The following is a 22,368-nucleotide window of genomic DNA, read 5'->3' as shown; positions in this document are numbered from 1 at the left end:
AACAACTAAGTTGTAACAAAAAATGATCCGATGGCCTTTCTTTTTTTTTATTTTTTTTTTGCATCTATAAGTACTGCAAGATCTAAGCTCCAAGTTTGTCCTCAGGATAAAGTAATTTCACAAATGACAGCATCACAAGATGCAACACTCTAAGACAAAAACAGACAAAGTAGAATGGAATGGCCAAATAAGATTCTTGTCTAGAATGTTTCACTGAATCTCTTGCACATAAATTGGGACCCAAAAACCTTTTTACACAGATACTGGCACATCCAAACTGTGAGGGCTCAGTACGGTATGGGTATGGGTGGGTCTCCACTGGTTATTTGTCAAGCCGAGCGAGAACCAAACCGTGAAACTCTGGCCTCACAAGACACCTGAATCCGGCTGCGAACCGAGCCGTGCCAGGGGCGGAGTTAAGAATTTTCGTCTTTACGTTGCGTCAGTCAGTACGCTCCAGAAAGAAAAACAAAAAACATGGCGGGCAGCAAGTGTGATGAGAGAAAAGTACAGCCTTGAAACGCTGAGGAAGTGCAGGCTCTAGTTTCTCTGTGGGCAGACAGAAGTGTACAGAAATTCCTCATCCTTGACCTTTATTATATTAATATAAAGAAAAAACGCAGAACATAAAACTGTAAACTTATTTATTAAAAATAGTCAAACAAAATACTGTACATGTGTACCACGCACACAACTATGACTCTCATTGCGCTCACGCAGTTTCTTTTTTTTAAGCACCAAACAAAATACAACAACTATCCTTCAATGGTATATCTTTAGCAAATCATATTGTTAAAACCTTCTTTTTCCCCCTTCAACAGAACTAACTGAACTATAGTGAGTCAATATAATGTGTGGATTAAATAAGAAATTCCTAAATATATTTCCAAAACACAGCGATACAAGATACAGCTGTACCGTTCAATTAATTTTTTAACATGATTTGTTCATGCACCTTTTGGCAAACAGAGGTAATTAACAACAATAATTAATAACAACTGTCTTTCGTTGCGTGTGACGTTAGTAGCATGGCTCGGCTTGGTCTGCAGTGTAAAAAAAGCAACCTAGGCTCCCCTTAACCTCACCGTGACGGCTCGGTACAGTCCTGGCGTGGCTCGGTTGTACAGTGAAAAAGAGGCAAGAGAGACAGGAAAACAAATGCATCACTCATAGTGTAATTACATTCATCATTAAAGGCAAAATAAAGTCTATTTAGATAGCAATGATTGGAATGTTAAAAGGGTTGTAATGGAGAAGTAAATGACTAAGTTAAATGACTACTTTAATTTAATATCTGACCTTGAAAGTGAATAAATTAAATCTCCCCCACAAAATAAATACATCATTCAGACAAGTTAAATCCATCCTCAATATCCTTAATGTGGTCTATCTGGTGTCCTGATTCATAACAAGTTAATCCTACTCCTTTGAAAAACAGAATAGCCATTAAGATACCATGACTAGACTTCAGGCCTTCACATGTCTGTGTGACTGCTACACTCTATGTAAATGAACTAATCCGCTTATCAAAACCTGTCCTTGCCTTTTTCCAAAATGTTTTGCCTGTTATACAGAGATAGCCTGATGCATAAAAATACTGGCTTGTTCTTCATCACTAATCTTTCACTTTAACATCTCTAAAGTGTGGCCTTTAAAAAGTCTTCAACTTCAGAGTAAATAGCTCTTCTCCGATTAACCTTTCCAGCTGCATTAATCTGGTTCTTTGTTTTTTTGATCTAGTACAGACCAACATTGCGTCAGATTCTTAATGACTTGGAACCTGGGGGTTAAGGCTAGATGCCTTTGGATGATCTCATAATGAAATCTGGTGTTAAAGGAGTTTGGTGTTTTTTTTTTTTAACTGTAATTAAAGTTTACTGACATTTTTGTAATGTGTTTTATCTATCACTGCATGACGACCTATTTTTAAATTACCTGTTTTGTTTTAAAAATCTATATTTGACCTGTTATTAGCACTAGAAATACCTTTGCTTGCCCTCTTTTCTACAGTTGAAGATATTTTGTTTTGTTTTTTCTATAGATTACAAATTGATGATGCATCCTGGTATCAATACTCACTCTAATGGCCAAGCGATGTGACCTACAACAAAAGTACTATAGCGCTATATTTTAGAATCATGTATTTATGAAAAAAAAATTGTTAAAACTAATTTCTGAATTAACCATGTTTGCTTCCAGTAACACTATATTTGTAGTAGCACGTACAACAATATTAAAATCATCTGTTCATCATCAATATACTTTTAATGATAGTGAAAATAGTTTTAAAAAAAATGAACTGCAGCAAGTCTTCAGACAGAATCTTGCATATGTCTCTTGACACCTGCTTCACTCTTTGGCAGATTAGTTCAAGGAATGTGTTGGAGAGGTGTTTCTTCATTCCTGAAACTGAAAGCTCCAGTAAAACTCCTTGAATGTGTTTAGAAATTATTTAAGTTATCTATTTTTGTGTCTCCCTGAATTCCACAAGTCGCTGCTCTTCAAAAGATCATGGTTAGTTAAGACTCCTACAGTTGTGTTTTTATGAAAGCTATAGTCTTTTCAAAACACCTCTTAACTGATTCCCCTTTATATACGCTACATTTCTCCAATGTGTACTACAGTATATTTCAGCAATTTATTTTCTAAGTGCGCTGGAAGAACTTCCCAGACATTGAAAACAGACTAAACAAAGCATGCAAATACAAACACACACTTTCAAAGATAAGAAGATGGCCAGCATCTGAAAGCAGACCGCTTTACCTGAATAGCAGCCAGGTTTTTTTGCTCTTGTGATGGCGCCTGATGCACGAAGCGCAGCCAGTTTGCATGCCGTGGATTACTAGCATCTAGAATGTAAAGCACTTCTCCTTTACTCCCACGAACCTGAAACACCAAACGGTTTTTACAAGCGAGATTTAATATTTGCATAGTGAGATAAGGCCTATGGACCACTGCGAACAGAGCAATAGTTTCTTGTTACTTCAGTGGGTTTCCATCAATTTACCTTTACAACAGTACAAATCAACTTGATCTTCTTCCCCTTTATTTCTCCAAAACCATTTCATTGTTATCATTGTAACATCTATAGAATGATTTTGTTTTGTATGCCCGTTGAGCTCTGGTTGCTTCATGTTTTAAATGTTTTATCCATTAACAGTGCTTTAGCATTGTAAGATTGTGCATTGTAAGACATCTGTATGAGTTAAGCACAATTTTACTATTGTACCATACAGATGTCATTTGTTTCGTTGTGCTGATAACAGCGTTTTCAAACCTAAGAGGCAGAGTCAAAATTAAAACACACAAATATATTTGAACTAAAAGACTGATTTGTTCTATGTTTCACAAAAATACAGGTACACAATTTTCAAATGCAAAGAAATTTTTTCCTAGGACGTTTGGAGACCTGGCAAAAGTCAGACCATCAATGTAAGATCAACCTTAAATTAAATATTACAGTATACACTGTTCTCACTTTTTGAGATTATATCAGTGTATGTTTTCAAAGCAAATTATAGTAGACGACGGTATTAGCAACCCTGATAAAGACAACATTTTCCCATGAACCAATCGCTTCCCATAGACTTTAATGTTTAATTTTATTCAATGCAAAAGGCTTTTATCAAAATGTACAGCCTCAATGCTTTTTTTGCAGGGCAGAGAGTCTCTTTCCAGTTATAACTGACAATTAAAACATGTGAATGACAGCTGAAAGACATAGGGCACTGTGACAGGCAATGGCGTTGAGGTGACGTCAGGCCAGAACTAGGTAGAACACACACAGGCAGGTAAGTACTGCAGTTCAAAGGTGCAGCGCGCGCCGTTTATTCAAACAACAAAAATACATATTTAAACAAAAAGACACTGCTCACAGAGAAGAAAAATAAAAGGTTTAAACAAAACAAAATCACGAATACAAAAACACAGGTCAGACTGGGCAATCGCCTTCACTGATCCTATACTTCCTTAGTTTTTAAATTAATCTCTTGCTCCTCACTCACTCTCGTTCCTCTTCTGAACACCCCACCCCGAACATGGAGAGCTGCAGGCGTTTTAAACTGTGGCCAAGGGGTTTAACTAGTTAGTAATTATTCTATTACCCCTTGGCCACAATCTACATGAGTTTATTAATTAGTGAATGGGGCTTCCCATCCACACTACGAAACAAGCGCTACGGCTCCTCACTGTCATATTTAATAATATACAAACTCAATAAATAAATCATAATACAAAACACAAAGTAACACGACACAGGGGCGGAGGGGGAGACCCCGTTCTAAAAATAACTGAACAGGGATGCTCGTCCTGTTACATACCCCCCCCCCCCCATCCCCCCTCCCTTGTTCAACGCACACATGGCCCCAACGGCCACCTCCCCCCTCAGTCTGATAGTCCCGGAAGAGGGTTCTGGAATAATCCATGGACCTCCTCCCCTCATGTCGTCCTGGCTGGAAGCTCCCTCTTCACCACACACTTGGCTTCAGCATTGCGCTCCCACTGAAAAGGAAAGTCTCGCTGCTTTCCAGCTTCTCTGTTATAGCATATGGCCAGAGCTAATTGAAATTCAATAAATCAATTAATACCTGGCCAAATTCCACACCTGTCTTATTTGGGAGGGATTCTAAACCCAGTTGTGCCATATTTAGCACAAATTTGTTTTGGTTTTTTTTCAAAAGAAACTAACTTTATTTACAAAACAAAATAAAAAGACCCTCTTGACATGTATAGGGCATCAGCTCTTTTGTACCTTTTCCTCATAAGTAATCAAAAAGTTTTAACTAAGGCTGTTCCCAGGATACTATTCTGGGACAAAAGGAAGCAGACATAGTACAGGCTGTTACATCATTTGAAATAAAATATTTAACATTTCAGTCTGCCTGATCAGTTTTGATAGTGAACATGGGCATTTCATGAAGTAGCTCTGCTTCAGACTATTTGATTTTTGGGTCATTCCGGCACAAGTAGAATCACTACACAAGCTCTAAAATGATATAAGCATTATTGTAAAAGCTATTCCACACATGGAAGAAACTTAGATTAAAGGTCATCAAAAAGGGATTATTTGCAAGATTCATACTTATGTGAGGCATAAGTAACACAGTTCTCCTTTTGCATGAACACATCTATTCTGGAGCTCTTTTCTCCGTCACATGTGGTTTACATACAGTATCATAAACCACAATTGGAGGAAACACCATTCCAGAATGTGGTCCTCTTGGGATAGAAATATCCTACATGTCCCACTGCGGTACTGAAATAGGAAACTTAGAGAACCTACCTCCCACATTAACCTAGGATCCATGTTGTCATCTAACTCCTGGGACATTCGCTTTTCCCCTGCAAATGGACCAAATTTCTCCCCCTTCAAAGAAGGAAATGTAATAAATTAGCTTACTGCATTAACTTCTATTCATTTGGTGCATCAAGATTTCAAGATCAGACCACCTAAAGTGTCAAATACACAAAGTTTTCAGGTTAACTTTTCTCTATTAGATTGACTAAAAAAACACACAAACGTCATTAATCTGGAGTGACTACCATGCAGCAAAGTCACAGAGCACACGTCTCCAACACTGGTCCTGGACAGCCCCTATCCAGCAGGTTTTCCAAGTGTCTTTACATCATCAGTGGCTAAAAATCTGAAACACCTGTTAATCTTGACTAGTAAAGACAATAATTGGTTCAGTTAAGTAAACGAGAGATTGGTTGAAACGAAAACCAGCAGCCACAGTAGCTCTCCAGGACCAGGATAGGAGAACCCTGGTCTATAGTAACAGCTTTAAAGCATTCCTTTTTAAACATCAGTAATGTGTGCAAACTTAGGTGTGCAAGCACCTGCCAACTGAACACCTACCATCAGCAAGCTGACTTTCAACAGGAATGCTGCTTTTGTGGATTACAGGACACACACACACCTTTTTCATTACCAGTCATGTAAGGAATATTCCAACCCCAGTAATAACCTAATGTACACTGTATCCATTTTGAGAACAAACAGGGTACTGTTTCATTGTTTTGGTAAGAAGGGGGAAAAAAAAAAACTAGTATCAAGGTTGATTTAATAAACAAAATATCTGTGACTTTCTATGTCTACTTGTTAACAATTTTATACTGTCGTACAGCAACATGTTTAAAGCTAGCCTACAAAATACTCTGAAGTCTGAATTTAAACGTTTTTACAACAATATGACTTTGAAGTACATTTCATTACCATGAGAAATTAACCAGAACCCGAATATCTTCTAATAATTTGATTTGCATTATGAATTACTACGGCGCTGCACTATACCAAATCATCTGAGAGGCTGGGAAAAGGTCCTGCCTACATTACTCAATCAGCACAGCAGTAGATACGTGGCACTCCAAACCTCAGAGATCTCCAGGCAGTCAGCAACAACGTCAAACAAGCTAGCTGTTTCGAAATACGACATAATACTATTCCGGGTTTTGTTCATAACACACAAAAGTTAGAAATATTTGGTTTTTTTGCACTGAATATGCTTTATTTTTTTTAATTTATTTTATTTTTTTTTTTATTTTTTTTTAAATAAACCAACCTTTTTCACCCGTCTGTCGGTGTAAAGACCGATTCCATCTTGGACCTGAGAGGACTTCAACGAAAATCTGTCTGGCACGTACATACCGAGCATTTTCATTTCTTCCAAAAAGACGTGTATAGAGAATGATATTTATGTCTAATTTACTGTGCGTTCAGTTGTTTTTATTTGTATTTATTTTTTATTAATTAAACAGGTTTAAGTTAATCAAAGTTTTTCAGTCGAGTCTCTGATTCCATGTTGTTGCAGTCTGCGTTAACAGAATACTGTGTTCCTATTGGTTGAAAGTTTGTGTCCAAAACAAAGCTGTAGAGAGCAGAGAGAAGTGCAGGGCTACTGAGCCGTGTATGATGTGGATTTCAATCTGATACCGGTACAATTACAAAGTTATCAAAATAACCAATACCTGTAAATGACTGACTTACCCAAACTGCCACTTCAACAACCCTGCGTGTTATTAAAAAAAATATCAAAACCTCGATTCTGTACAATTTTATTCCAATATACATAAGTTTTTGTTAGCCTTTTGTGAAGCTCTGATTTGTCATTCACACAGATACTGCAGTTGAACCTGCAGGACCACATAATACAGTACCTCCAACATATGTCGACAAATGTCATGATTTCACTTGCTTTTAGAGGTAAAAATTCAATTGAATAAATAAACATGAGTCACACTTTTACAAGTAATCTGATATAAAAAATGAAACAGATACTTTGAGAAATTCTAGTTGTATTCCAGTCATTTTAAAGCATCCCTGTCAAGGGTTCTGTATGTTTTTGTAACTCTTCTGCTGGTCCTATTTCAACTGCTAATATCTCTTAACCTTGTCTGATGTCATTTCGTATTTTCAATGTTGTGGAATCTTTGTGGGCAAAACCTTCTTGTACCCTTAACTTTTACCTCAAACGTAATATGGCTGACATCTGACCATGTAACTTCTTTGGCTCAGGGTGATAAAGACCTAAACCTCAGGGTTACTGGCCTCGTACTCAGTGCCCAGTTGTATTCTCAGATTCTAGTCAAGTCTAATCAAAGGTATTGTAGCAACTACAACACCAAAACAAAAAGAATGAACCCTTTCGTAGCCGTAAAAAACTAAATTCAGACATATCCATTTACTTTATATTTACAAACCATTGGATTCGATATGCCTTTGTTTTTAGAGTGTGCCTTTTGGGTGCTTAGTTTTTGTTCACATTAAAAAAAAAAAATTCTAATTAACTTCTTCGCTTCTAAAAACGACTAGAGTTTATGGTAAAAGAACAGCTTGACTTAACATTTTCTAAATATTCTTGGTCATTTAATTGCATTCAGCAAAGTGACCTCACATAAAGCAATGGAGAGCAGTCTAAGTGGGTTTAGTTATACAGTATGCTTTTGAGTCTGCTAGTTCTACTTAGTTCAGACATGCATGTGCGAGTCTTGCAGTTCAGACATGCTAGGATTCAAACAGTATCAGCTGATTCAGACAGTGGAATGATTTGCTGCTTGGTATTGCAGTGTCAAGGTTTATTGTTGAGCTACCACTCATTCTGTCCCATACAAACACATTAATATGCCAATAGCTGCAAACGATGTGATCCTACCAATTTGGTTTTATTTTTACAGGTATATATATATATATATATATATATATATATATATATATATATATATATATATATATATATATATATATATTTATATAATTGAAGTTCCTATATGTCTTTATTAGACAATGTACAGTGCTTCCCCTTTATTAGGGAGCCTGTTGCACTGCACTCTGTTATAAGGCACTATGATCTTGGCTCCCATTTGCCCCATAATATCATTCCAATAACACTTCCAATATCGGTAAAATGTGGGACACAAATAGAATGGCTCCTGACTACACCATTATAAGAGTAGCATTGTATAATTTGTTATGGTCATACTATGACCACATGGAAATATTTCTGATCAGAAATGGTCAATTTTAAACATATTCATCAGAAAATGTATACATTTTAATTATATAGTGAGTAAATATCATATTTAATACACACACACACACACACACACACACACGACCCAGTGGTTTAAAGCCTCTGTGGAAATACAAGAGAAATGGCATCAAATTAGATTAATTTTATTATTAAATACATACAGTAATTTTTAATGAGGAAATGTAGAGATTTCGCTGATGAAGCAAAATGGCAGTTTGAAATTAGAAATGTGAGATTTGTTTGATGTCAGGTTCCATCATTTTAATACACTGTGCAGGAAGAAGATAGTTCGGGTCACACATGGAGGTCATCAGTGTTGCCGACCATGGCTCCTGTTAATGTTCTGTATCTGATCGTTGTGTTTTTCTTTGTGTTGTGCTGATGGAGAGGGGACAGTTACTGACAACCTATCCGGAACAAATCACATTGACATGACCTCAACACAAACCACATGTTGCACTCCTGATTAGGAACTATACCTTTCCAAGAAATCAAAAACTTTTTTTTTTTTTAAACTTTCCTTAACAATTACACTTGTCTTTATTCACTATTAAAACTGTTCCTCTAGCCTCCAGCAGATTGTTCCCATAATAGATGTATGTAATGTTTTTGCTTTGTCTACCTTTTTGTAGTGATCTGCAAAACATGTGTTAGACCAGATATGGCTTGATTTTCTGATTATATATATATATATATTAGAAAATCAAGAATGTAAGCTTTCTTTTTTCATTTGTGGCCTTTTGTTTATTTTGGGAATTTAGTTTGTTTTTACTCATTTTCAAAACCAGAAAAATAAATAAATGCATCTTAGTGGCATGTGTCTTACATTGTGTCTAAGTAAAGAAAACAGATGAACCCTTTTGATAATAATGGGCTAAATGCCAATGAGTGTAACAGAAATAATTTTATTTAATTATTTAAATACTGCGCACAGTACTGATAAAAAAAAAAAAAAGTGCAGTGACATTTTTTTTTTTCAGCCAAGTCTCAGGGCAGGGCCTCCATGTCAGGACAGTGAAATTGTGTATAGTAACAAGTCACCATTAGAGTCAAATTACCACTGGTGGTTGCAGGACCACACAGTGCTCTGCTAGGTGCTATTTTAAAGACCTGTAATAGTCTCTATACTTTTGGTAACTGGTGTTACACACAAGACTCCAGAATACATTTTATTCACCTGGTATTTCTAAAGAATAACTACTCTCTCTCTCTCTCTTAGGCTTTGTACCTGATACTATCAACTGGATACACGCATATTTACATTTAATATTTAAAGGTTATACTCTGACGTTGCATTTTTAATTAATATTGGAGTTAAACTGTCTGGTATTTGAATGCTGTAACCCCTAATTTAACTTCCTGAGTTATTTATTTGAAACTTTGTAATGTGAACGTTACATTTTTTTAGAACAACACTTGTGCCATTTGTGAAATATGGGCCTATATGCACAACCTTTCACAGAATAAAGTTATACAATAGCTTTATGCAATTCTTTAAAGTTTGTTTTTTGATTTTTTTGTTTTTTTAAACTGTTACAGTTTAACAGAAACACACTCTGAAAAAAGATCATCAATAAAATTGGATCTACCACTGAATACAGGAAGTGGGTATGCCATATGTGAAGGGCACTCACCTTTTACCTTTGCGACCTGAGTTCAGACCTTGTCAAGGCTAAAGAAACAGTAAGTAATTTCATGCATTCATGAAGGTCATTTGGAACCTAAATAAATTATGTTTTCGTGGTCTCAACTTCGTCCCCAGTGGTAAGTCTAAAGATGTTTTCAAGCCATGTCCAGAGCCTGCAGAACTAATAAACCATGCAAAATTGAAGACAGTTACACGTTATTTTATTAACATCAGCAATATGACAGACTGCACATATTTGTTCTCCTTTTAGCAAAGAGCACTTAACATCCATTACAGATTTTAACATAACATTTTACATTACTCCCACATTTCTCTTAGCAGAGGAATCTTACCTCCTTTAAGGAGTGTTTCTTTGATATGAAGTCCAGACAGAACACTCAGGGCCTATACTGTTTCTTTTAATGTCACAATATCATTTTACCAGTAAGACTGGACTGAATATTTTTAGTTCAAGATTGGATATTACTGAGTCATTAATTCAACATTTAATGACAGTTTACACTTACATTAATAAACTCTAAAACAGTAAATGTAAACATTCATTCTTTTAAGATTTCACTGATGTTGAATTCCAGTTCTGCAACTAAAGAGCTCCTTTTATTGCTTTCACTGGGCGCCTGCAAAGACGAAAGGAGATGGAGTGCTTGTGGACTTGGTCAATAGAGTGTTAGTGACAAAGTCGAACAGACAGGACAGGTCCCCTACTGGCTTGGAGGTCTACTAGCTGCTTGAACTGTTGTGGAGAGTAGAGGACAAGTGGTCTCCAGTATGGTTCAAGACCAAAAACATGGTACATCTGCAGGAAAGGTACGGCTGGTGGGAAGTCCTACTCGTCTTCTGCCTGGGAGATGCTGGGGAGGGCTGTAGCTTGGATCAGCACGGGGGTGGATAACCTGGTGGTGAACCGATGAGGTGTTTTCGGGCCTCGGAAGGAGCCACCAGCATTCACCGGCATTCTCTTTAGAGGGTCCTTGATCAGAGATTGTTTAGATCATACATTAGAAAGAATACAGATAAGGGAGAGCAAGGGATTCTGAGGCATACAACAATTGAATTACCCTTTAAAAGGGATTCTAAAAGCTATATTTTTGGATTCAGAAAATGCATAACCTACAGGATATGGGTTTTATGCCTATTTTTCTGAATTTCTTTTAGTGGTTTTAGACCTTAATGTGTGGCTTCCTACAAGTTGCCTGACCCAAAACATATGCAGATTTACTCTATTTGCAAATAGACGTTAGCTGAACAACTTATCACTAACTGCTGTAACCAAGTGTGTTTACACATAACCTATCAGTTATTATATAATTTTTAATGGGGGACTAATGAGGTAAGGTATAGTCTTTAGAAATAATGAAAGAAGCATAATACGTTAAATGACAAGCTTATCTTAAGTCTTTCTTAATGTGTCTGGGTACAGTTACGGTTATTGTTATTGTTGCATTTGTACAGCAATGTTATTTTTTCATCCTCATACTCCCAACAGACGTTTTATTTTAAGAACACAAACGTAATGCTCCAAGTCCTTTTTGTATGTTGCTAATTGGTAATGGTTGTTGGCACACTGCCAAATCCAAACTGTACCCATCACAATTTTATGTAAGAAAATAATATAAATTACTGTTTACAAGTAAAGATATTTTAACATGCAATACTGTTAGCCTTACATTACATTGTTGTGGATAAATTGTGAGTTGACAGGGCCATATAAAATATCTGCCTATGTGGATGGTCCAGTTATTTGGGTTATTAGTTCAGAACTAGAGACTGATTGGAAAAATATTCATGCAAAATATATTTGTCAAAGCCACAATCTCAAAACCTATCCCTTACTCCTAAAGCATTAGTGTGACATAAAAACACATAGCTGTCCTATCCAATGCAAATGTTACTTGTTGAATCCCTCTTGTTTGGGATATAACATCACTTACTCTTAACTATCGAAACATTGCTGGATTTTTATTTAGGTGCCAAATATATTTTTGTTATCACTCCCTGCCAACAATCACTTTAAAAAGCAGGTCAGCTCTTGCTTTTGTGAACAGAGAAAACTGAAACTTTGAAATATGAGATATCCCTTTGGAGGTCTGTAAAGGCTAAATGGATAGTACCAGTCAATAACTTGGATAACATGGCTTTTCAATTTGCTTATACTACATTGTAGAAAATGCACTGACAAGGTCTATTTTTCTAAAAATGTTAATTGTCGACAGATTGTGAACTGAATGCAAAGTAACAACCACGAGTCCAAATATTATTCTCTTTATATTTGCAGGTATCTGTTTATAGTGTTTTTGTTGCTTGATGTAATTATTGTATTTTACAAGTCAGTAGGAACTAATTAAACTTTAAAAAAAAAAAAAAATAACAGGCTAACACCCACAAAGCACTCAAAAGAATCCTTACCAAAATGTGCCTTTTTATGTGGTGTTTTTGGTGAAATCTGGGCAGTTGCCATATTTTACATCATAATAACTGAATATATTGTTTATGTAAAGTGCCACAGTATAAACAAATATGACGCTGAAACTCCATCAAGAGATAACTACAGTACTGCACAGAGTAAGTGTAAGATTCCGTTATAATGATCAAGACAATTAAAAAAAAAAAAAATGCTAGTATTTAAAATGTCTTGTTCAGAAAAATTTCACGTTTTACAGTATGTGTCTTGTGGCTCTTGATCATATGGAAATCTTGGTATGCAGCTAGTAGAGTCAGGATGTTTGGCCATCCCTGATATAACGACTCAGAAGTTAAAATGGCAATCCAACCAGATTGGTAGTGATCTCAGAGAATAAAGAACGATGGACTTTCCCTCTGTGTCAGTCTAGAAATAATAGTTGTTTTCTAATATAATAATTACTGTAGCATAATAATACAGTATGTTAACATAAGGGTTACGGGATGGTTATTTTGAATCATGAAGGATAAATTCCATGGCATTCAAACTTGTCTGTTTAATAACATTATGAAATTGTATGTCACTATGTCAATGTAAAGGCATCATCTATAATGAAAATGTTAAGGTCACATTATATTTTAATAACTGAAGGTCAAGAAGCAAAAAAACAATTAGCCACATTGCTGAGATAAAGCCATATGTTATTAAAAAGAACTTACAGAAGCTAACGGCTGAACATTAAACAGACGCAATAAAAGAATGCTTGTATTACAGTATACCATCCTGCTATTATCCACCAGATTATTGCTGTCTATAAGGTCATTTTAAGGGTTGACAGAAAATGTTCATCATTTTGGCAATTAAATTGTAATATTTCAAAGTACCGTTCTTAAGTCTTTCTTTAGAAAAGTATTACATAACATATACAAATATACACACATATACATATATACACACATATGCATTATACATACATATACATACATATACATATATTCTACTTACTAAAATCTAGTTTTGCTAAGACATTGGACGTCTGATTTTTAAAATGCTTTCATATTATGAGATTATGTACTGTACGTGTACCCCAGTTTTCTAACTGCACTCTATTTGCTATGAGGGACTATTGCAAAATAAAGTATGCACATATACAACATAACTGTAACATTGAGAAAGACTGGCTTATATACCCTCTACAAACCTGTCAGGGGAGTTTGCTTGATTATTACACGGGTGGACTGCTGGTTGTGTATCAATGGAATTGGTGTTGTCAGATTGGCTTTAAATAGGGCATGTGCTGTCATGGTGGAACTCAATTTGAAAGAAAACATGGTAGGTGCTTCCGGACTTGTAGCACAGCACATCCTGGATGTGACGACCAAGGCCATCAATTTTCCCAGAAAAAGGCCCCCCATCTTTAATTTTATGGCCAATGTGTTTTTTCTACCAATACAAGCTTTGGTTTTCAGAAGTGAAATGACAGGCTTAAAAGCAACTCTTAGCATTTAGTGCCAGGTAATGCTTTTCAATTGTTTGAGGCTGCAAACCCCCCTACATTAGCAAGGCTTCTATCTGAAGGATCTCCACGTGCCTTATGTTTATATCCATCGCACTATGGATGACCTGGATGTGGAAAAACATTCTCAGCTTTGATGAAAGTGATTACACTGTCTAAACATATGTCAAACCGGAGCAGTGACTCTAAACACTGGTACTGCAGCGCTCCACTTGGGGTTTTATGTTGTTCGTGTAAAATAGGAACAATGAATATATGACATCTTTGTTTTGCCCACATTGCCATAAATAATTGTTTTAATAATGAGAATTTTCTCAACAGATACAATTCAGAAATAACAAATAAATTGCATATAGAGTACATACTGTTGACCTACTGTAAAAAAAAATAAAAAGAAGCAATATATTTTATCTGCTCATCCGTTGTCAAACAGGCTATGATGGGGTACACCCCACCCCTGTGTTTATATGTATTAGTTTGTATTTGTGGTGTGTTATTTTAAATTAATGTTTGGGGTGCACAGGTGTTTTAGGTCATGCAGAATGTACCTGGGCTCAATTAAATTATTAATAAGCAATCGAGCCCCGACACAGCTGTATAAAAGAGCAGATGAGCTGCTCATCATGGTTTGGTTGTTCAGAGGTGGAACTTAAGATAAAGAGAGCTAAAGAGAAATACAGTATAAACAATTGCTACTCGTGCTGGCCTAAAACCAACACGATACTTGCTTATTTAGAATTTGTTGTGTTTTTTCTGTTTGACCATCGTGCCTTTTGTTTTGTTTGTTCAAGTATTTAATTTGTTTAATAAACAAAATAACAGTGCTTCATACCTCACTCTGTTGTCTGTCCTTCCTGCCTGACGTCACCACAAGCCATCTGTGGCATATGGTGTTCAGAAGTGGGAAACAGCGCTTCCTTACAATTAGACCAGGAATGAGTCAGCAGAGGCAGGACATAATTGGAAGTTTGAAACAATGGGAAAATCAAAGATCTGTCCTGGTTTTGCAGCTGACCAATCATTAGTGAGCAGAGGCAGGACATAAATATGCTAGGGTAAGTGGTGTAATAATAGTTGTATTTTGATCGATTATGTTTCAAATTGCTTTTTACAGATTTAAACAAAAATGTCATCAGACAATGGAGACATTGTAGTCGATTTGGTTATGAATCAATCTTCAAGAGCAACTTTCTCAGAACAAATAGAGGTATTTACCACAAATACCCGAGCTGACACAGGAAGGTAAGGGATATATTCACCACTTCCAAAATTCAAATTATGAAAAGGTAGCAGTAGCTGTCAATTAAAAAAGTATACTGCTGGAACTGGATTTTGTTCAGTACAGAAAAGGTGATATGGAGCAGCACTGGCTACAGCAATCTAGGATGTCTAACGTCAGCACAAAAACATGAGCATTCCCAAAGTCACTTGTGAGCCATTGTTAGACACAAAACTTTTGGTCGAGCCTGGAATGATGTTCAACTGGATTAGCAGAAGCATAGGGATACAATACATCCCAATTAGCAAGTAAGAAAAAATCGTGAGGTTCTTAAATGCTTGACTGGTTCTGTTGTTTACCTTGTCAAGCAGAACTGGCATTCAGAGGGAACGATTAAGGCACCAATTCCCCAAATAAAAGTGATTACTTCTCTGATTTCTGACTCCGGTAGCATGTTAAATAATCACTTGTCAACAGACACAGTATTTTCGGTTACCTCTAACAAGATTCAAAATGGCTTAATCTCTTCGGTGCCTCAGGTTCTGTTAAATGCAGTACAGGAAGCCAAGTACATAGCTGTAATGGTAGATTAAACAACCGATGTTGGAAATTGAGAGGGTGTCAAGTTGGCTCTGACGCTCCTGGGCTGGGGGATGGGAAACCTGCAGGGTTGCTTCACCTCATCGAGCAACAGCGAATCCTATTGGTCAGGGTTTCTTGGCATAAAAGAGATTCTGGCTTTAGGCTTGTGACATTGGAGGACTCTCACACGCCATCAGAACGTTTGTGCTGTGTGAGGACTTGCAGCAGTGAGGAGAAAAAACATAACTGGACATTCCAAATTGGGGGAAAATAAATAAATAATAATTGGTCACTCTTAATTAAAATAAATAATAATAATAATAATAATAATAATAATAATAATAATAATAATAATAATAATAATAATAATCTTTTAAAAAGACCAAATTTCCATTGGCTTATTTTTTTTGTAGATTTTATTGATTTTTTAGTATTACTATGCAGGACAGCTGCTATAAGATTGTTAACTTTATTAAAAATGTGCAAGGATTAATCAACTAATGCCCATAAATTAACCGATCAAAATTTTTAATCGAGTGACAGCCAGCCCTATATATATATATATATATATATATATATATATATATATATATATATATATATATATATATATATATATATAAAGAAAATTGCTGTGTACCATAAGGTGCAAAATCAAAAAGAAAAAGATAATGTAGGTACACAAAAATGTGAACAATTGTTAAAAAAAATCAATTCTATTCGAATGTTTCGAACTACTTCAGCTGGATAGAAAAAGTAGTTTTGTATACAAGCTGTCACTGCTTTTTACATCCAGCTGAAGGACTTGTTGTTTGAAACATCCTGATATAATAGATTCTTTATCAATTACCGGAATTCACATTTTTCCGTACCTGTAATTACCTTTCTTTTTAAAATATATATATATATATATATATATATATATATATATATATATATATCTGTATATAAATAATATACTATATATATATATATATATATACGTTATGCAATGTGCAAATTTTAACATTACAAGAGCCAATCAAATTGCATCAAAGTTTTGCCAAAAGACTTCTAGTGTCACAGCTTTTGTAAAAAGAAAGTAATTTTTTTGCATACTTAAAACTGTGAACGTTGAATGTTGCGTATATTTGCATATCCCGATTATCATAATTCTGTAGTTACTGCTCTCTCCCACCTTTTCGACAAACAGCTGCTTGTACTTATAGCCTTGAGAAATATAGATTTTATATATCTATATATATATATATATATATATATATATATATATATATATATATATATATATATATATATATATATATATATATATATATAAAATTTTATATTATATATATATATATATATATATATATATATATATATATATATATATATATATATATATATATATATGTCCCGTATCCACCTAACTGTTTATCCACCATGATCAATCTCTTCAGCAACATTAGTTTATTATTGAACAGATCAGTTCAGTTCAGAGATTGTGATCTTACCAAAGCTTCCATACACTGTGTTGTATGTGCTCCATGGCTGCTATAGCTGTTAGTGTGTCGATATGTAAATAAATCCTGTTTGCCTGAGGGCGTATCAACCACTGTCTGTATGTCCTGCTTGTCACTCAGCAGTGAATACACGCACCCACACGGCAGACAGCTACTCTGTCACAAGCATTAATACCCTGTATCTTTCAAAACAAGGGATTTAGGGGAGATCACTAATAAAAGTCTAACAGAAGCAGTTTTGTGTGATGCACTACCTTTAAAGATTCTGACCATTGTCACGGAGATAAGGTTAAATGCTCCATAACAGAATTTTCAAACTATCCTACTGTGCTGTGGCTCTTTTGTGCAGTGGTTCAGACGCTTGCTTAGAGTGTATGGTTACTGATTCATGTCCAGATTCTGTACTACATTAGATTGAGACAATGCAACTCATTCAATTCTTATGATTCTTTTTTTACAGACCTTTATTCTGCAGCTCAGCCCACCTCATGTACACTTCTTCCATCTGATCACTATTCTGCTGGTATGTAATTAGTTCCACTGCTTGATTTTAAAGACAGTATTCATTTGTCGACATCTTTGCTGATGATCACAATGTTTTCTGCCATGCCTGCCTGTACAGTATATGCAAAGTTTCAGGGTTTTTTTTTAGAATATATATATATATATATATATATATATATATATATATATATATATATATATATATATATATATATATATATATATATATATATATATTAAAAACTATTCTGACTTAATGTTAGGTTTTATCAACAATATTTCTGGATGAGAACAGTATTTTAAGTGTGTATAAAAGAAAGTATCAGCATTTTAATGTAAAGACGCACTCTTCTGTAGCTATGTGTATCATTGCGTGCAAAATAAACAATGGTGGCTGAATATGAATATTGAGATCCACAATCCTGCAGTTTTTACATTTATCACTTAGTTACTAAATAACAGGAAGAAAAGATAATTGTGACAAATTAAGCTTAATTATGAATGCACTGCAGCTCGTATATTATGTGAAAGAAACAACCTGAATGTTGACCAACTAGATTTTATTAATTTAATATTTTTATAATTAAAGTTGCATGATGTAGAAATAATTACTATTCAATACTGATCCACTGCCGTCTTGGCTAGCAGAGCATTCACCTTTCTATTTACCTTTCGCGTGCGTGGGAGTATGGGAGCGACGTAACCAAATTGGTCATGTGATACAAAAAGGCCCTAAGTCTCGTTCATATATGCTATATATATATATATATATATATATATATATATATATATATATATATATATATATATATATATATATACCTGGTCCTGGATTGCAGGCCCACATCAAAAAAGGGACCTAAATCTAGATGGAGCGTTCATATATGAGAAAAGGCAGCCCTGATTTGTGAATGGGGCCAAGAGATTTGACAAATAGTATACTGTATCTGGTTATTATTCTCCTTGTTGAATAAATCAAAAATATAGTAACAAAAGAAAAATTTCAAGAAACATTGCAACTACGATTGATGTGAAATGTTATTAGCTTTTTTTGATCTGTTTTTCTCCCCCATGATTTCTGTTAAACAATCATCTTCATAGTTACTAGGAAGCATGGAGTAACTGTAGCCAAAGTGGTATTTAGTAATAAAACAAGTACAGTATTTTAAGGTTTTAGTGACTCAGGATAGCCGAGAGAGCTCAGGTCGCAGTCTCCCCTGGATTCACTGGTTTGAACTTCTATAGTGTACAAATATCCTGAGTATGCACAGAACAATTAATGAGTAATTATACATGAAGGCAAAATAATGTGGTGCAATTTAGAAACATTTACAATCCACTTTTAGCCTTGTGCAAAGTCAAGCTTTAAACTGGAACTGTGAGCATGATAATGTCCAAACGTTTAATCTTAAAAGGGGTATTATACCAGGACCAGGGGGCCCTACACTGAGGCAATTTCTGCCTAATTCAAAACTAATGCAGGACCCCTGGAGGGTGAGACAACTGCCTAACTATAAAAGGAGCTTTCCAAATAATCATTTAAAAAGAAATGTTATAAGTTTGAAAACAAGTAACTCAAGCCCCCTGTTTTTTCTGTAATGGTCTCAGAGCTATGGCATAAAAAAATATAAAAAATACAAAGCACACAGCAGATGCCAATAAAGGAAGTTATTGTTTTATTAATGTTTTATTAATTCTCCTGTTAATGATTTCTATAACCTTTAGAGTACTACAAGTAAAGCATTATGCTGATAAAAGTTTCATAGCAATAACCATTTTTAAAAAATATATACAAGTATACACTGCATTGTAAGCAAAATGTAATAGACTCGCTTCAGACAGGTATAGACACACCTGTCTGATGGACAGAGTGTTTCATTATTTTTAAAATACATCACATCTTTTACAAGCTTGGCACCTACATCCAACCTTCCCTGAGGGAAACAGTGAAAAGTACAGCCACTAAAGGTAGCAGTATTTGGGGTAAAGCTTGAGGTTATCCTTCCCTCAGTCAGTGGTGGGCTACAATACTTTAATCAGTCAAAGCTGGTTGACAGGCTTTTCAGGCAGTTCATGATTCCAACAGTTAATACATCTGACATCATGGCTTTGATATTTCAGAAGGTTCAAATTTCAGACATCATTATGGTACTACAATTTCACACTGTTTTCCTTTTATAATATTGACTTGGTTGTTATTTAATAGAATATCTCCCAGACAAATTATATGCAACAGAAAATAACAGTATGAACAGTATGACTATGTTCAACTTTTAGGCTGCATGTATTCCAATGCTGGTAAAATCAAGAGCCTGGTTACACTGGAGCGTTGCATAAACATGCCTGTTATATAAGCCACTTTGAGCAATATGAAATGCACAGACCATAAAAACTGAAGCAATTCTCCCTAATTCACATTGATTGTAAGAAAGCTTGGAACAGAAACCACAAAAAATGCTTTCTACAAACTGTGTTCTATGGTGTTACATTTGCAGTTACATTAGCCAGGGTTTGTATCAGTCAAAGTATTGCAGCAGTGGCAGTGGATTGGTGTGTTGTTTGAGTATAATCATTCAATACAAACCAAAAAAAAAAAATTAAGGATTAAATTTGCTTTATCTAAAACAGCCTAATAGTTTGGCCCAAGATCTCACCTGGTTAGTATTTTAAAGAAAACACTTTAACCTGCCATATTCAGCAAGATCAACAATACTTCCTTTCATACAAAGGATGTTAAAATAATACTCGTTCATTTCTTTAGACCAGGAAAGTTATTATAGGGTTTCCGAGAGATTTCAGGGGTTAACCAAGGCCAGGTGACTGAAACCATTCACCCATGAAAGAGAGATGCAGCTGCACAGCAGTCAGAGGTGAAGGGGAGGAAAAGAAAACGACACACTGGAAAAGTTAGGTTTCAAAGGGTACATAAGGACCTTTTTATTTCATTGTTTTACATGTTCCCATGCATTGCTACAACTGTTTACATAAGGTGCATGCATTGTTATTCATTTTTAATTTTTTTTACATTTTGACCACTTTTTAAAAACTTTCTGCTCACATATGTAATGGAGATGGATTTACCAGTGAGCAGGAGGATGATGGGAAATGTAGTTCTGAAAGGTCCATTCGGTTGCATGGGAAGCCATCTTGAGGCAGGGAATGCAATTTAAAAGTTTTAAAAAGTGGTCAAAATGTAAAAAAAAAAAACAATACACACACCTTATGTAAACAGTTGTAGCAACACATGGGAACACAATAAAATAAAAAAGAATGATTGGGGGCAAATTATTTTGGAATATCTGCAAGCATTTAATTACATCCACCAGTACCTCAGCAGCAGCAACATTAGTTGCAAACACCCATGAGGAAGATTAAGCTAATAATTTAGGTAGTTTGTTCATCACTTAACATTCCTGTTCAGGAATAACACTCAGAGTTACTGCCCTTGGAGATAAGCAGTGTCACCCTTGGTAAACATAAGATGAATCTTTCATCTTATCACAATCTATCTAACAGGAAATAGACACTGTGACACTGTAAACACCAAGTAACCCACCTTAGATTTCCGACAAGCATCATTATTTGTGAAGTTCCACAGCGCATGCTCACTCTATTTAACTGCCTGCATAGAAATTTTAAAAAGCTTGAGCTGGCTAGTCAAAATACTGTGTTACTTGTTATCTTATTCCACCAGGCTCAGGTGTTTTAGTTCTGACTTTTCCAAAAGCTGTTACAAATCTAACGATTGGAAATTAAATGTGTTAAAACCATAAACAACTCATCCCAACAGAACCATAAATATACATAAATATGTCAAATTTTATGAGAATCTGCTGGGAGTTTTGGACTGTTTTACATTCCTGTTTCATTGACTTTAAATGTAACTTTTTCTTGTTGGTTTAAGATGACTTTCTCCTATAATCTAATTTTCATTTGATAAGATACTGTTTTGTGTATTTTCAATGTACAATATTCCTGGAAAAATAAATCCAATATTTATTTTTAATTTAGTAAAAAAAATGCTAAATTGGAATGATATATCATCTCACCAGAAAAGAAAACATACTCAACCCAAAATCTATGAAAGTACATAAGCCTATTACTGGACCTACCATAAGGAAATGATTAATTACAACCTTTGGAATTAGCTCAAATCTAAAAAAAATGTTGATAATGTGTTGACAAAACAAAATATTCATATCTGCCACCGTGCTGTACAGCATATTAGATATTTATATGATGTTACCTACATACACAGTATCTTTTGATGATCTGGATGGTGTCACACTGCTTCAACAAACTGATAAACACAGAGAGTAGTTATACTGCTGGGAGAAGATACTGACTATGAAACATGCAGGTGCATTGTGGTTTAATGAGGTTTAATAAGGCACATTTCTATTTAATATGAACTTGTTAGCCAAGAACATCATCAGTCCACAAATGCTTGAATTAATACACTGAT

The 22,368-nt window shown here is 35.1% G+C and overlaps 1 protein-coding gene across 5 annotated transcripts in view; it reads right to left on the bottom strand.

The window, feature by feature from the left end:
- LOC121323776 (PR domain zinc finger protein 5-like) overlaps nt 1–7,248 on the bottom strand; it is an 83,224-nt gene extending 75,976 nt beyond the window's left edge. For 3 of the 5 annotated variants that reach the window (XR_005951177.1, XM_041265002.1, XM_041264982.1), the window contains exons 1-3: nt 6,561–7,240; nt 5,282–5,365; nt 2,764–2,886 (exon numbers count right to left, since the gene is read on the bottom strand). Coding sequence is in view for 3 of the 5 variants with exons in the window: in XM_041265002.1 (XP_041120936.1) it covers nt 2,764–2,886; nt 5,282–5,365; nt 6,561–6,659 (306 nt within the window). In the remaining 2 variants the exon portion in view is untranslated. Of the gene's footprint in view, nt 1–2,763; nt 2,887–5,281; nt 5,366–6,560 lie in introns of all 5 variants that reach the window. The other 2 variants (XR_005951185.1, XM_041264995.1) reach the window with 2 other exon arrangements.
- Nucleotides 7,249–22,368: the final 15,120 nt, after the last annotated feature.

Source organism: Polyodon spathula, chromosome 1 (assembly GCF_017654505.1).
Source record: "Polyodon spathula isolate WHYD16114869_AA chromosome 1, ASM1765450v1, whole genome shotgun sequence".
Lineage (NCBI taxonomy): Eukaryota > Metazoa > Chordata > Actinopteri > Acipenseriformes > Polyodontidae > Polyodon > Polyodon spathula.
This window is presented reverse-complemented; position numbering and strand designations above follow the sequence as displayed.